The 17,516-nt window shown below is 39.3% G+C and overlaps 1 protein-coding gene across 6 annotated transcripts in view; it reads left to right on the forward strand.

The window, feature by feature from the left end:
• RANBP17 (RAN binding protein 17) overlaps positions 1–17,516 on the forward strand; it is a 436,622-nt gene that overhangs the window by 362,685 nt on the left and 56,421 nt on the right. For all 6 annotated transcript variants that reach the window (XM_005558506.5, XM_045394506.3, XM_045394505.3 and 3 more), the window contains 2 exons: positions 13,179–13,393; positions 14,943–15,081. In XM_005558506.5, the coding sequence (XP_005558563.3) occupies positions 13,179–13,393; positions 14,943–15,081 (354 nt within the window). The remainder of the gene's footprint in view (positions 1–13,178; positions 13,394–14,942; positions 15,082–17,516) is intronic.

Raw genomic sequence — 17,516 nt, forward strand, 5'->3', positions numbered from 1 at the left:
ATGCATAAATTGAATTTGTAAAGTGGTATACAAGCCACTGTTTCTCGTCATCACCTAGATAACAGGCCATTTGTTTTCACCGTTGGTTTTGCGGAGCTTTAGGGGCCTGTGAAAGTGCCACAGCAGCCCTCCAGAAAAAGGGGGAAAGAAAACTACTTTGCCACTTTGACCAGAACCACCCATCTTTGTAGTTACACTAGACTTGTCCGTAAAAGCTATCACCTGTTAGGGCTTTTTTTTTTTAAACAAAAAAAAAAAAAAAAAAAAGAGGCTGAAAATCACTTGCATGTACTATCAGAAGTGTTGTAAGAATGGAAAATTAGGATGGTATACAGGCATACTGCTTTTTCTTGTACTTTGCAGATACTGCATTTTTTATAATTTGAAGGTTTACAGCAACCCTGCATCGAGCAAGTGTATCAGTGCCAGCATATGCTTACTTTGTGTCTCTGAGTCACATTAATAAATGTGTGTGTACTGACTGCTCCGCTCTGGCCATTCCCCATCTCTTCACCTCTCCTCCGGTCTCCCTATTCTCTGACACAGCAATATTGAAATTATGGCCAATGAATAATGCTACAATGGCCTCTAAGTATTCAAGTGAAAGGAAGAGTTGTACATGTCTACTTTAAATCAAAAGCTAGAAATGATTAAGCTTAGGGAAGAAGGCATGTCAAATGCTGAGACAGGTCAAAAGCTAGGCCTCTCACACCAAACAGCCAAGTGGTGAATGCAAAGGAAAAGCTCTTGAAAGAAATTAAAAATTCTACACTAGCAAACACACACATGATTACAAAAAAAAAAAGTGAAACAACCTTATTGCTGATATGGAGAAGGTTTTAGTAGTCTGAGATCAAACCAGTCATCATATTCCCTTAAGGCAAAGCCTAATCCAGAGTAAGGCTCTAACTCTGTTCACTTCTACGAAGGTTGAGAGAGGTGAGGAGGCTACAGAAGAAAAGTTGGAAGCTAGCAGAGGTTGGTTCGTGAGGTTTACAGAAAGAGGCCATCTCCATAACATCAAACTGCAAAGTGAAGCAGCAAGTGCTGATGGAGAAACTGCAGCAAGTTATCACGATGATCTAGCTAAGATTCATTTTGATGAAGGTGGCTACACTAAACAACATTTTTCATGGAGACAAAATGCTATTGGAAGAAGATGCCATCTAGGACTTTCACAGCTAGAGAAGTCTTCAGAGGACAAGCTGACTCTCTTGTTAGGGGTTAATGCTGATGGTGACTTGAAGCGGAAGCCAATACTCATTCACCATTTTGAAAATCCTAGGGCCCTTAAGAATTATGCTAAATCTACTCTGCCTGTGCTCTAGAAATATAGCAACAAAGACTGGATGACAGCACATCTGTTTACAGCATGCTTTACTATTTTAAGCCCACTGTTGAAGCCTACTGCTCAGAAAAAGATGCCTTTCAAAAGGTTACTGCTCACTAACAGTGCACCTGGTCACCCAGGAGCTCTGATGGAGATGTACAAGGAGATTAATGTTGTTTTCATGTCTGCTAACACAACATCCATTCTGCAGCCCGTGGGTCAAGGAGTAATTTTGACTTTCAAGTCTTATTATTCAGAAATACATTCCACAAGGCTGTAGCTGCCATAGATAGTGATTCCTCTGATGGATCTGGACAAAGTAAATTGAAAACCTTCCAGAAAGGATTCACTATTCTAGATGCCATCAGGAACATTTGTGATTCACAGGAGGAGGTGAAAATCAACATTTAGCAGGAGTTTGGAAGAAGTTGATTCCAACCCTCATGGGTGACTTTGAAGAGTTCCAAGACTTCAGGGGGGAAATTAACTGCAGATGTGGTTGAAACAGCAAGAGACCTATAATTAGAAGTGGGGACTGAAGATGTGACTGAACTGCCACAGTCTCGTGATCAAACTTGAATGGATGAGGAGTCGCTTCTTCTGGATGACCAACGATGGAATCTACTTGTGGTAAAAAGCTTTAAAATATTACATAACCTGCCGGGCGCGGTGGCTCAAGCCTGTAATCCCAGCACTTTGGGAGGCCGAGACGGGCGGATCACGAGGTCAGGAGATCGAGACCATCCTGGTTAACATGGTGAAACCCCGTCTCTACTAAAAAAAAAAATACAAAAAACTAGCCGGGCGAGGTGGCGGACGCCTGTAGTCCCAGCTACTCGGGAGGATGAGGCAGGAGAATGGCGTGAACCCGGGAGGCGGAGCTTGCAGTGAGCTGAGATCCGGCCACTGCACTCCAGCCTGGGTGACAGCGTGAGACTCCGTCTCAAAAAATATATATATATATATTACATAACCTTAGTTGATAAAGTGGCAGCACAGTTTGAGAGGATTGACTCCAATTTTTAAAGAAGTTCTCCTGTGGGTCAAATGCTATCAAACAGCATCGTATGCTACAGAGAAATCTTTTGTGAAAGGAAGTCAATTGATGCAGCAGATTTCATTGTTGTCTTATTTTAAGAAATTGCCACAGCCACCTCAACCTTTGGCAGCTACCCTGATCGGTCAGCAGCTATCAACATCGAGACCAGACCTTCCACCAGGAAAAAGATTACAACTCCCTAAAGGCTCAGATGATTGCTAGAATTTTTAGCAATAAAATATTTTTAATTATAGTGTATACATTATTATTTTAGACATAAGGTTGTTGCACAGTTTATAGACTACGGTACAGTGTAAACTTTTATATGCACTGAGAAACAAGAAAAAAGTTGTATGACTAACTTTATTGGGATATTTGCTTTATTGTAGTGGTCTGGAACTGAACTCACAATATTTCCAAGGTGTTATGTATAAATGATACTTATGTATAAATGATTACAAGAAGATAGCTAAAGAATTCATTGGTCTTAAAATAACTAGAGAGCTAATAAAATGTCACCAAAAAATAACGGTTCTCGAGAGAATAGATTGTCCAGGAACTATGGATACGGTCTTAGATCTTATCAGTTGGTTAGGGCATATGATTACAAAGTAGCAAAGAGTAAGGTTCACAAAAGTCTTGTGGAGGCAGTGGAATGATCAACACCTTGAGGATCCCAAAACCAGGATCAAAGCAAGGCCTTGAGCTGAACACGTGCTTAGATTTCAGTGGATTCCTTCATCCATGCACCTAACATTTGTTGAGCATTTACTTGTTTTGTTTTGTTTTGTTTTGTTTGAAACAGTCTTGCTCTGTCACCCAGGCTTGGCATGCAGTGGTATGGTCTTAGCTCACTGCAACCTCTGCCTCCTGGGTTCAAGCGATTCTTCTTCCTCAGCCTCCCAAGTAGCGGGAATTACAGGTGCCCACCACCATGCCCTGCTAATTTTTGTATTTTTGGTAGAGGCGGTGTTTCACCATGTTGGCCAGGCTGGTCTCAAACTCCTGACCTCAAGTGATCTGCCCGCCTCAGCCCCGCAAAGTGCTAGGATTACAGGCGTGAGCCACTGTGCCTGGCTGAGCATTTACTGTTAATATGTTTCTGATCCTGTGAGACATAGGAAGATAAATAAGATGCAAAAGGAAAAGAAAAAAAGAATCCACCAGGGCATGGTGGCTCACACCTGTAATGCCAGCACTTTGGGAGGCCAAGGAGGGTGGGTCACCTGAGGTTGGGAGTTCAAGACCAGCCTGTCCAACATGGAGAAACCCCATCTCTACTAAAAATACAAAATTAGCCGGGTGTGGTGGCGTGTGCCTGTAATTCCAGCTACTCAGGAGGCTGAGGCAGGAGAATTGCTTGAACCCAGAAGGCGGAGGTTGCAGTGAGCTGAGATCGTGCCATTGCACTTCAGCCTAGGCAACAAGAGCAAAACTCCGTCTCAAAAAAAAAAAAAAAAGAATCTTACTGTTTCTTCCCTTAAGGAACTTAAGTCCTGCAGGGGAGTCAGACAAATGAAGAAAGAATTATGATGTGTTGTGCTCTGGGTTATCCTTGAGAAGTACTTAGAGTGCCATAGGAGCCCGGAAGAGATTTCTAGCTGAAATGGGGGGTTTAGAGAAGGCAATATTTCTTGAAGGAAAAAGAATAAGGCTCAGAAGTTATAGAAGGGCATTTAAAGGAGAAAATAGATTTTACAAAGCACGTAAATATAGAACAGCCTGGTTGGTTAGGAAACTCAAGGAATTTCAAAATTACTGAAGACTAAAGCTAATGTTAAGGAGCTTTAGGCAGTGAGAGACAACCAGTTATGAAGTAACTTTTGGGTCAAAGTAAAGCATTACAACTTTAGGCTGGGCACGGTGACTCACGCCTGTAATCCTGGCACTTTGGAAGGCCGAGGCACATGGATCACCTGAGGTCAGGAGTTCGACACCAGCCTGGCCTACATGGTAAAACCCCGTCTCTACTAAAAATACGAAAAATTAGCCAGGTGTGGTGGCAGGCACCTGTAATCCCAGCTACCTGGGAGGCTAAGGCAAGAGAATTGCTTGAACCTGGGAGACAGAGGTTGCAGTGAGCTGAGATCACACCTTTGCACTCCAGCCTGGGCGACAGCGCAAGACTCTGTTTAAAAAAAAAAAAAAAAAAAAGAATTACAACTTTATCCTTGAAGATACACATTCTTTAAGGAAAATACTGCATAGTATGACCATATTTACATTTTTGAGAAATCACTTTGATAGCGTTGTGGTAGGTGAATTATTTGATGTAAAGCTAGAAGAGAAAGGAATAGAATTAGGCTTTTTTTGGTTTGGTTTTGTTTTTTGTTGAGACAAGATCTCACTCTGTCACCCAGGCTGGAGTGCAGTGTCATGATCATAATTCACTGAACCCTCGAAGTCCTGGGCTCAGGTTATCCTCCCGCCTCAACTTCCTGAGTAGCTGGGACTACAGGCATGTACCACCATGCCTTTTTTTTTTTTTTTTTTTTTAATTTTAAGTAGAGGACTATGCCCTCACTGGGCAACATAGTGAGGACTATGTTGCCCAGGCTTTTCTCAAACTCCTTACCTCAAGCAATCCTCCCCCCTCAGCCTCCCAAAGTCCTTGGATCACAGGCTTCAGCACCACGCCTGGCCAGAATTGTTATTTAAATTAGCATACAATGTTAGTAGACATAAAATTATGTCTACTCTTCCTTTCCTGTCTCAACATGATTGCCTCCTATATGATAATATGATTTTACAAAATTCACATTATCACACAAAGAAAAGTATACCAGTTCTTGGGAATTTATAGAATATTGTGTACTACTCTAAGACTATATGTAGGATCCTTGCCATCTTGCCATCTTCAATATAGTTTTCTTTTTGTTACTATTCAGTCTGGGACAAGACTTTCCCCAATACCTAAGTCTATTGTTTGCACATGAGATCACTCAAGAAGTGGTTGCATCTGACTGAGGGACTAGAAGTAGGTTTTGCTGGTAGCCACCAGTTAACAATTGTGCATCTAGTTGAAACTCCTTTCAACAAATAAGAAAAAATATATAATGATTTCAAAATAAACTGTAAGCTTTAAATACTGGGATTTTTTTTTCTTTTTCAGTTACTTGGTATGGCTCTATGGAAAAGCAAGAATTATAAAAATGTCCATAACCTTTATAAACTCATTTCTATTTTTCTTCTAAGGAAATAATCTCATGATAGAGGACAGCTAACTACAGCTAAAGATCCTTGATGTTACATTATCCATAATAGTAAAAGCTGGGAAAACAAACAAAATGCTACAAATAGCAAAATGCTTGAATAACACAGAAGGATATGTCAGTTCAGTGGAATACATTGCAACCATTAAAAATTATCTTTTCAGGTTACCCAGCTTATGAAAAATATAAATAATACCATATCAAGGTAGAATTCAAATTTTACCTATGCTGTAGGTCATGTTAGACTTCTATATACATGGCAACAATTGAAAGAAAACAGAAACTTCAAAATAGTTTTAAATATTGAGGTTGCAAGTTAATGTTTTTAAGATTTTTATATCTACTAATATGCTTATAAAATCTTACATATACAAAATATATGTAATATACAAAATCTTTTATTCAAAAAAGGTAGTGAATCATACGTAAATCTGTAATTACATTATTGGGACAACATTACTCCAAGAGTTCGGAAACAAAATTACATCAGTGCTGAAATTCCATCTTCTATGTCAGCAACTTATGCTGCAAAGTTAAGAAAGGTGTGGAACCGCCATAAGCACACAGCCTGGGGTCGGCCCACTTGCACTACCATGTCTTTTTCTATCATGTTTTCTGTACCTATCACTTTCTTTCCCATCTTTTTTCATCCAGAATAATTTTTTTTCTTTTTTTGCTTTTCTCTAACTATAAAATAATACACTCATGGAGGGAAAAGATCCAGCAATGTTATTTCAAAATAAACTCTGTACGCTTCAAATTTTTCATTTTTCACTTGGTACAGGAAAACAAAACCCCCCATTCGTCACCCAAAGTTAACCATTATTAACAGTTTAGTGTATGTGCCCTTCTATGCTTTTTATGTGTACATACACACGTATTTTCCCAAACATGATACCATGTTTGCTATTCTGTAATTTGTTGTTTTTTATTTATATTATGGTCATTGTTCTATGCTAGCATATATAAATCTACCTCTTTTTAAATAGCTGCAAAATATTCCATTTTATGGTCATACTATAATTTATTAATCGCCTTTAGCTGAACATCTGCTTTTTCATTATCATTCATAGTGCTTCAGTCAATAACTTTGTACATTCAGCTTTGTGAGTTTCAGTCATTCATTCAACAGATGTGTAATAAGAACAGCAGGTGCTGTTACAGGCTCTTTGGATACCTCAGTGGGCAAACCAAAAAAGAAATTAACTAGTAATTAGAAGGTAGGCTGGGCACAGCTGCTCATGCCTTGTAGTTCTAGCACTTTGGGAGGCTGATGCAGGAGGACTGCTTGAGCCCAGGAGTTTGAGACTAGCCTGGACATCACAGTGAGACCCCGTCTCCATAAAAAAATTAGAAAAGAAAAAGAAGGTAATAAGTGCTATAAAGAAAGAAAGAAAAGAAAGAAAAAAAAGAAAGAAAATAGATTAGGATAAGGGGGCATCTAATCCCAGAGAGTGAAACAACAGAGACACTAATTCATTGCTGGTAGAATGCAGAATGGTGCGGCCACTTTAGAAGACAGTTTGGCAGCTTCTTATGAAACTAAACATAGTCATTGTAAGATCCAGTAATCATGCCCCTTGGTATTTACCCAAAGGCATCAAAAACTTATGGTCAGACAAACACATGTACACTAATATTTATAGCAGCTTTATTCTCAATCGCTAAAACTGATTTTCTTCAGTAGGTGAGTGGATAAATAAACAACAGTACAACCAGACAATGGAATGTTATTCGGCACCAAAAAATAATAATAATAAAGCTATAAAATTACAAAAAGATATGTAAGAATCACTCTTACTGAGTGAAAGAAGCCAATCTGAAAAGCCTTACATACTATATAACCCCAACTACGTGACATTCTGGAAAAGGGAAAACTATGAAGACAGTAAAAGCTCAGTGGCTGCCAGTGGTTAGGAGACAGTGAAGGATGAATAGGCAGAGCAGAGGATTTGGGGGGCATTGAAACTCTGTGTGATACTATAATGGTGGATGCGTGTTCATTATACATTTGTCCAAACCCACAGAATGTACACCACCAACAGTGAATGCTGATGTAAACTATGACATTGGCTGATAATGATATGTCAGTATAGGTCCAGATTGTAACAAATGCACCACTCTAGTAGGGGATGTTGATAGTAGGGAAGCTGTGCATGTGTGGGGACAGGAGATGTATGGTAATCGCTGTACCTCTCTCTCAGCTTTGCTGTGATCCTTAAACTCCTTATTGTTAAAAGAGAAAAAAAAATACACACACATATCTTAAGTGCCAGGGATTTAGGGACATGTTGCATTATTAGAGTGGTCAAGGTAGGCCTCATTGAAAATATGACATTTGAACAAAGACTTCCAGTAAATAAAGGAGTTAGTCACGTGAATTTCTTGAAGACCATTCTAGGCTGAGGAAACAGCAAGTGGTAGAGTCTTAAGGCAGGAGTGTATCTGGCATGTCTGAAGGGCAGCAAGGAGGTCAGTAGCTGAAGCAGAGTGAACAAAAGGAAGAGTAATAAGAACAGTATCATATAAGGCCTGTAGCCCACTAACATCGCTTTGACTTTAACTCTAAATAAAACAGAGGACCTCAGGAACATTCTGAGCACAGGAATGACATGGCCTGACCTAAGTTTTTAAAACATTACTCAGGCTGCTATATTAAGGGTAGACTAGAGAGGATTAAAGGTGTAAGCAGGGAAGTCAGATAAGACAATATTGCAGTAATTCAGGCAAAGTTTGATACTGGCTTTGAACAAAGTAATAGCAGTGGGAGTGGTCAGATTCTGGATATACTATGAAGGTAAGACAAATCAAATTTCTTGATTCATTGGATGAATGGTAGGACAGAAAAAAATATAGTCAAGAGATTGGAATACAAGCAACTAGAAAGAAGTAGTTGCCATCTTATATGGAGATGGAGAAGGCTAAGATGGGTGTGGGGGACTAAAGTTCCATTTTGGTTATGTTACATTTGAGATGTCGATTAATATCCAAGTGGAAATGTTGAGTGCCAATATGGATTTTTGATTCTGGAGTTTGGAAAATAGGTCTAGGGAGTCCTTTGACTCATTCAATGATATTTACAGCTGCAGAACTAGGTAAGAACTAGGAATGAGTGTGCTTGCTTCATCAACACACCTACTAGAACTAGAGGTGAGTGTAAATATAGAGGAAGACTTAGATTTGAGTTCTGGTGCACTCCAGTGTTGGAAGGTAAAAAAGAAGGAACTGGCAAAGAAGATTGAGCGAACACAGAAGAAAATTGAGAGAATGTGTCTTGGAAGACGAGGTGGTCACCTATGACCTATCAAAAGTTGCCAGTCAATCAAGTAAGATGAAGACTAAGAGTCAACCATTACATTTAGCAACCAGAAGTCACTAGTAACCTTGAAAAGAGCACTTTGAGTGGAGCGGGCATAAAAGAGAATGAGAAGAGAAGAAATGGAGACAATGAATTGAGCAATATCTAACAGAGGAAGTGAGGCCAAGAGAAGGTTTTACGTGTCTTTTTTTTTTTTTTTTTTTTTATGGAAGAGACAATAGTGTGACTTGTATTCTGATGAGAATGAGCCAATAGCAAACAAACAAGATTGCATAGTAGAGAAGGGCAAAAATTGTTGGTGCCTTGTCCTTAAGCACATAAGAGAGAGGAGATGGGAACTAGTTGGACATGTTGAGGGATTGACTTTTACTAAAGGCAGTATATATGAGTGCAGATGCTAGTAGAAAGGTATAAATGGTATGGAATGTTAATATTAGAATATAGAAATTGATCTACACACACATATTTTTTCAAGACGGGGTCTCACTCTGTCACTCAGGCTGGAGTGCAGTGGTGTGATCATGGCTCACTGCAGCTTCAGCCTCTTGGACTCAAGTGATCCTCCCACCTCACCCTCCCAAGTAGCTGGGAGTAATGATGCATGCCACTACACCTGGCTAATTTTTTGTAGAGATGGGATTTTGCCATGTTGCCCAGGCTGGTCTCAAGCTACTGGGCTCAAGTGATCCATCCCCTTCAGCCTCCCAAAGTGCTGGGATTACAGATGCAAGCCATTTCACCCAGCCTTTTAAAAATATTTTTAATAAATGTTACCAAATTGCCTTCTAGAATGGTTATACTAATTTTATATTCCCAACAATTTTTTTATTTTCCTACATCCTTATCAACACTGCATTGTGCTCTCTTTTTCAATCTGAAAGGGAAATACTATATTCCCTCCAGCCTTTACAGCTTCAATTCTGTCCCAAACCATTTATGTCCAGAGACCTTGGCTGGTTTGCAGAGAGACAAGAGTGGGTTGAGTAACCTGAAGTAAAAGAACGTCAGCAAGTCGCAGTACTCTTCACATAACTGCGCCTTCCAATGATGACTGAAGACATTCAGCCTATACAGTTGTCAGCTAGCTATCACATTCACTGAGGCACTTGAGCAAAATGAGGTAGTTTCCTATTTCAAAAGTATTCATCATTCTACTGTTACAAGGTCAAAATAGTATATTAATTACTGTCTTAACCCATTTATGCCTAGTGTTCCATTATTAGGACGCTAAGCTTGTGGGAGTTATTTGTATCCTGTTGCTCAAGGTCATCTCCAAGATCTGATTTTTCACACAAAAAAAATTGCAACGTTCAGCATAAATGGGTTAATACAGATGTGTCTGACATAGTCCAAAAGGCAGGACATATATGCCAAATTGCAACATATTAATACAGAGACAACAGTAATGATTCTAGATAATGCTTCTTGATGATAGATTATCCTGTCCTTTACAGATTTTTTTCCCCCATCGGGCAGTTCTTGGCCTGCTTATTTCATCTGTTGCTACAGAATATAGGACCTTTACTTTCCCCATAAGGATATCAGCATAAAAAGGCCCCAAAAGTTTTCTCACTTTTACCTTGGCCTTCCCAACAAACACAAAACCAGTGAAAATTACCAAAATTACCCTAGCTCTTTTCATCACATGGGTATACAGTGCTGTTCTTTCTTGGGAAAGGGAAGGAGAGAAAATGTCTAACCTTGGTTTAAATTGAATTTGAGGCAAAGGTAGAAAAACAGTGGTTTAGAACTGTTTTTTTCTGGAGTACCTGACTTTCTTAGACATTGATGCCTTTGCACTTTATCTATCCAGAGTACACTCCTCTTTTTCCAAGTCCGTGTGGCAACTTCAATTATCCTTCAAACTTAACCTGTTCTGTGAAGCCTTTCCCCTGCCTTCCTGCCAAAGGAAAGTTAGCCTCTTTTTCTGTTCACATAACATCTTGACATACCTCTCCGATGGCATTTGTCACAGTGTATGGAATTATTTATTTACAGATCTATTTCCCCCAACAGACTGAATTCCCTCAGGGCAGAGAGTTTATTTTATTCATTTGTTTATACCAACACCTCACACATAGTAGCTGTTAAATAAATGCTATCATATTGAGTTGAATCTTTATGCAACTATTATATCTCTCTAAGGTGAGTTACAATGAGATCATGAAAGAGGGTACAGTATTTGATATGGAGTAAATTACAATATATGCTTCAGCCTTCTAGACACTGGTTTTGTCATTCAGATATATAAATTATAAGCAAAGTCACATGGACTTCTAAGGCTACACAGAAGAAAATGTGCATATAGAAATGCTCCACATACATGGAACAGACCAAGGCAGATCAAGAAGAGGGAACTTTTACCCTGGGCTGGTCCTGTGTTTCATGCTCTGCTAGAAGTATTGGTCCTTCTTAACCTCTTAGTACACATGGGGTTACCATAATATATATATGAGTCAAGCTGCAAACCAGGAAAAACAAGCACAATAATACTTTTGGAATGTATAACTTATCTTAGAAATTAGACCTTATATAATCTTAGGCAAAGATGGGGAAATAGGGCCAAAGCGGGGAGTTGAGGGTTCAGGGGAAAAAAATCACCAATCGGCCCTCCAGAAATAATGGCATAGTTGGAATTTGCAGGGAAATCTAGAAACCAGGCACATTTAGGTGCTAGAGTGGAACTATGAAAGGATTAGGGGTGAGAAGGTAGCTGGTGTTATGGTATAGAAGTCAGTAGAAGGCTGTTGCCTCTGCATAGCTATTGCTTCTGTAAGTGTGCTACCGCCTGTTTGGTGGTGTGCTTGGAGATACTGGTCAGCAGGGTTGGTAGTTCTAGACACAAACAGAACAAGGAAGCACAAGGACAAAGTGAAACCGAGCAGCATTTCTACCTCTTACTCTCACCACCTCTAACCACAGCAACCTTCAGAAAGTCATGGCAGCGACTGCACTCCCAGCATCCAAATCTCGCACAAATTTCTCTTTTGGCCAATTGTAGCCCACAACCATAAAGGGAAGTGGATTCTAAGAAACTTAATTCTTGTTAGCTAAGTTGACACGGTATAAGCCACTATATTATACTTCTAGATTTTGTAAATTGAATTTAGTTTCAATTTTAGAAGCAATACTCATTTGACCAGGAAAAAGCAGAGGTAAGAAACATATATTACTTTATATTTTTTTAAAGCATTATCAAGTATTGCCTAGTAACATACTAACTAGCACACATTTCAGAAACAAATTATTGATTGTAAATGCTAACTACTACAGAAGATTTTAAGGTGATCATACAAACATTTCTTTGTCTTCTGATGGTCAACACAGAATTTAAGTACAATTTTTAAAACATCTCTTGAGATCTTCCGAAGAAGGATCTAAGAAGAAAAAGGAAGTAATATTTACTATACACTGCACCAAGAACTTCTGTATGTGTTATTTCATTGAATTCATATACCAAACCTGTGAGGCTCCTAAAAGTGAAGTAACTCAAGATCAAATTCAATCAAATTCATATAAAAGTTTAAAAATTTGCCGAGAATTTAGGGTAATTTGCATCTCAATCAGGTTATCTTTTTCTCTTGACTTAGTTTTATCTTACTTTTTAAAATTTTTTACTGACAGGATAACGCATAAAGTAAAATGAACTAATCTTTTTTTTGTTGTTGTTGTTTTTTTGAGATGGAGTCTCACTCTGTCACCCAAGCTGGAGTGCAGTGGCGCGATCTCGGCTCACTGCAAGCTCCGCCTCCTGGGTTCACGCCGTTCTCCCACCTAAGCCTCCCGAGTTGCTGGGACTACAGGCGCCCGCCACCACGCTCGTTTAATTTTTTGTATTTTTAGTAGAGGCGGGGTTTCACCATGTTAGCCGGGATGGTCTCGATCTCCTGACCTCATGATCCGCCCGCCTTGGCCTCCCAAAGTGCTGGGATTACAGGCATGAGCCATGACACCTGGCCAAATAAACTAATCTTAAGAGTACAACTTAATGAATTTTCACATATCTATGTATACATCTGTGTAATCACCATGCAGATAAAAATATAGCACTTTTCCAATATCCTTGATTGATTTTTCCTTGGGCCTTTTGTACTTCCAGGTAAATTGCCATATGTATTTATATTTTTTATTACAATGAATAAAAAAAAATTGTTAAAAATATGCTGGGAGGAAGTGAACATTCGCAGTAAAGTAAGAATGTTAAATAGTGTGTCCCATAACTGCTTTGAATGACATCTACTTATGTCACTTTCTCTTTCTGCTTTTACCCTAAAACAGGTAATCAGATCCTGTCCCTTGGGAGCCTCTCAAAAGATCAGATTTATCCAATGAAACTCAAGGGCATCTCCATCTGCTATTCAGCTCTCAAGTCTGCCTTGTGTGGAAATTATGTCAGCTTTGGCGTCTTCAAGTTGTATGGGGACAACCATTTTGACAATGTACTCCAGGCCTTTGTCAAAATGCTGCTGTCAGTGTCCCACAGTGACTTGCTAGTAAGCAATCATGCATCATGGGAGTCTTTGTATGAAATGTGAAGTAACACCACCACAGGCCTGGAAGTGTTATAATGCAGTCCAGGGAGTTAGCCTAGAACATTTTATGTTTTAAGACAGCATACTTGATCTAACTTACAGAATTTGGAAAACTATAGTGGCTTTTTTTTTTTTTTTAACATCTCTGCCTAATTATGCAGAAGCCAATATGTGCCCAATGTCGTCGCAGTAATTACTTAAGTAACATAGCCAAATCATGCTCAGGCTTCGTTCAGGCTTTCCCACCTGCTCCCGCCCAAGGTTACGAGTAAAATCTGGAAGGCCTTTGTTAGTCAACCTGTGTAAGAAATGCTCCTTGATCTCCTAGTGGGCTAGTCTATCATCTTCCACCTTTATAAACTAATCTTGGAATGGCCACATCTCAAGCCAAAGTTATTAAGCTTCCTTGTAGTAGAATGGAATGATCATTGAAGGATATATCTGTTAGACAGAAATTACAAAATAGAAACTTGAGTCACATCAGCCATATGTTAATATCACCTCATCGAAGAGTTACTTCACTGCAGTTAAAGTCCACCAAGACAACTGGTATGGTTCCAAGAATTTTTCTCTAATTTTTTTATTCTAATAGTCAAGCAAACCTTCAATCCAGTAATTCTCAAACTTGAGGGTGCATAAGACTCTCTTAACTTGTGTGTTAAAAATGTACATTTCAGGGCCTACTAGAGCTTGTCATTTAGTGAATCTGAAGTGGGAATCAGGCAACTGCATTTTTGGCAAGCACCCCAAGTGATTCCTATTGAGTTGCTCTTAACATCACTTTAAGAAATGCTCCTCTGGTTTCTCTCTTTTTTTTTTTTTTTTTTCTTTTTTTTTAGAGGTGGGGTCTTGTTGTGTTGCCCAGGCTGTTCTTAGACTCCTGGGCTTAAGCAGTTCTCCTGCCTCAGCCTCCCAAGTAGCTGGAATTACCAGCATGAACCTCCATGCCCAGCTTCTCTAATTTATCACACAAGTGTATTTATTTGATACTGGTTTGGATTGCATTTGAGATTTTTCAGGTATCTTTCTCATGTACTTATCTTTTGCCTGTAGTGTATGGTAAATATTAAGCCCTTTACCAAGTTATTATTTAGTTAGATGGATTAGCATTATATTAATACAACAGACTATGGTGCCAAATCCCATTATAACAGCAAATGTCTTTGTGTTTAAAAAACCAACAAAAAAAGGTTTCCTAGCCACTGTTAAGCACTATTCAGTGTTAAGTATTCCAATCCAGAAAAATAATTCACACGGTCTTCTAAATGTCATATTGCAGGGATTTTACTTTTAAGTGCTAACCATGTAAGGTAAAGAGATCAAGAGATTCCTATCAGAACCCCTTTAAATGCTGGATTGGGACTCATTATGTCATTTGCTCTATGTATTTATTGATCTTGTGTTTAAATAAGTTTACAATTTCCAGTATTATAAATGACAATTTTCACTGGACTGTAACATGTATTTTTCTTCCCTGTGGCTTGACATTTAGTATGTCTCTGTCCTGTAGCAATACCGGAAACTGAGCCAGTCTTACTATCCACTCCTGGAATGTCTCACTCAGGACCACATGAGCTTCATCATCAACTTAGAGCCTCCTGTACTCATGTATGTTCTCACATCTATCTCAGAGGGACTCACTACTCTTGGTAAGGATCATAGAGGACATTGTTTCCATAGGAAAAACTTGAGTATAGGCTTTTAATGTATGTGATTATTGAGACTATCATCCTACAAAGGGGAAAAGATATTGTGAACCCAAACTGAAAGGTTATTTTATAACCATTACTTGCAAGTGGGAAAAATTATTTCTTCATATTTTGATACATAGTCAGTTATGTTTTCATCAGCTTTACTAAGGTATAATTTACATATAATAAAATTCACTGATTTTAAGTGGACAGTCCAATGAGTCCTTGTACAAATGTGTACATGTACACAAACATAGCCACCGCGACCAATGTGTATTATATTTTCATCACCACTAAAAGCTCTTTTTTCCTCCTTCTAATCAATCCCTTCCCCCTACCTCTCACCCCAGGGAACTAATGCCTGCTTTCTCTCACAATAGTTTGCCTTTTCCAGAACTACATATAAGTGGAATTATATAATATGACATTATTTGTGTCTGGCTTCTTTCATTTAGCATAGTGACTTTGAGATTCATTCACATTATTTTGAAAATCAGTTAGTTTATTCCTTTCTGTTGCTGAGTATTATTCCGTTGTATGGATTATTAGTTTGTTTATTCACCAGCTGATGGACATTTGGGTTGCTTTCATTATTTGACTATTTTGAATACAGCTATTATGAACATTCATATACAAGTATTTATGTAGGTAAATTTTTTTTATTTCTCTTGGGTACATACCTAGAAGTGGTATTTCTAGGTTATATGCTAAGTGTATTTTTAACATATAAGAAACTAACAAACTGTTTCCCAGAGTGACAGTGACAGCATTTTGCTGTCAACAACAGTATATGAGGATTCCAGTTGCTCTGTATACTTGCTAACATTATTAACATCTTTTTCATCTTACCCATGATAGTGGGTGTGAAGTAGAATCTTCAAGTTGACTAATCTTTTCTTCTGTGATACCTAATCTTCTATTAATACTGTATTTGGGGCTGGGCACGGTGGCTCAGCCTGTAATCCCAGCACTTTGGGAGGCTGAGGCAGGTGGATCACCTTAGGTCAGGAGTTCAAGACCAGCCTGGCCAACATGGTGAAGCCCCATCTCTACTAAAAATACAAAAAAGTTAGCCAGGCCTGATGGTGGGCGCCTATAATCCCAACTACTCGGGAGGCTGAGGCAGGAGAATCACATGCACCCAGATGCACCCAGGAGGCATAGGTTGCAGTGAGCCGAGACTGCACCATTGCACTCAGCCTGGACAACAAGAATGAAATTCTGTCTCAAAAAAAAAAAAGATTTTAGCTGAGCACGGTGGCTCGTGCCTGTAATTCTAGCACTTTGGGAGGCCAAGGTGGATGGATCACCTGAGGTCAGGAATTCAAGCCTAGGTTGACCAACATGGTGAAACCCTGTCTCTACTGAAAATACAAAAAATTAGCCAGGTGTGGTGGCACCTGCCTGTAGTCCCAACTACTCGGGAGGCCAAGGCAGGAGAATCGCTGAGGTTGCAATAAGCCAAGATGGTGCCATTACACTCCAGCCTGGGCAACAAGAGCAAAACTCCATCTTAAAAAAAAAAAGAACTGCATTTGTTTTCATTTTAGACATTATATTTTTATTCTCTAGAATTATTGTTGTTATTTTTTAAGACAGAGTCTCACTCTGTTGCCCAGACTGGAGCACGGTGATATGATCTCATCTCACTGCAACCTCCACCTCCCAGGTTCAAGCGATTCTTGTGCCTCAGCCTCCCGAGTAGCTGAAATTACAGGCTTGCACCACCATACCCAGCTAATTTTTGTATTTTTAGTAGAGATAGGGTTTTGCCATGTTGGCCAAGCTGGTCTTGAACTCCTGACCTCAAATGATCCGCCCACCTCGGCCTCCCAAAGCGCTGCGATTACAGGCATGAACCACCATGCCTGAACTTCAATATTTTAATATTGAATTTTTAAATATTTTCCATTTTCTCCTCATCAGGTTTATGTTTTTTTAACATTGATCATATGTATAAGAGTTATAATAGGCCAGGTGTGGTGGCTCACACCTGTAATCCCAGCACTTTGGGAGGCCAAGGCAGGCAGATCACAAGGTCAGGAGATTGAGACCATCCTGGCTAACACAGTGAAACCCCGTCTCTACTAAAAATACAAAAACAAAATTAGCCAGGCCTGGTAGTGGGCACCTGTAGTCCCAGCTACCCAGGAGGCTGAGGTGGGAGAATGGCATGAACCCAGGAGGCAGAGCTTGCAGTGAGTCAAGATCACGCCACTGCACTCCAGCCTGGGCGACAGAGCAAGACTCCATCTCCAAAAACCAAAAGATTTCTAATAGCTGTTTTAAGGTCCTTGTCTACTGATGTGATTTCTGGATCTGTTTCTATGGATTTTTCTCCTTATGGGTCATGTTTTTTTCATTCTTAATATAACTTGTTATTTTTGAATGTG

This window comes from Macaca fascicularis, chromosome 6 (genome assembly GCF_037993035.2).
Source record: "Macaca fascicularis isolate 582-1 chromosome 6, T2T-MFA8v1.1".
Taxonomy (NCBI): Eukaryota; Metazoa; Chordata; class Mammalia; order Primates; family Cercopithecidae; genus Macaca; species Macaca fascicularis.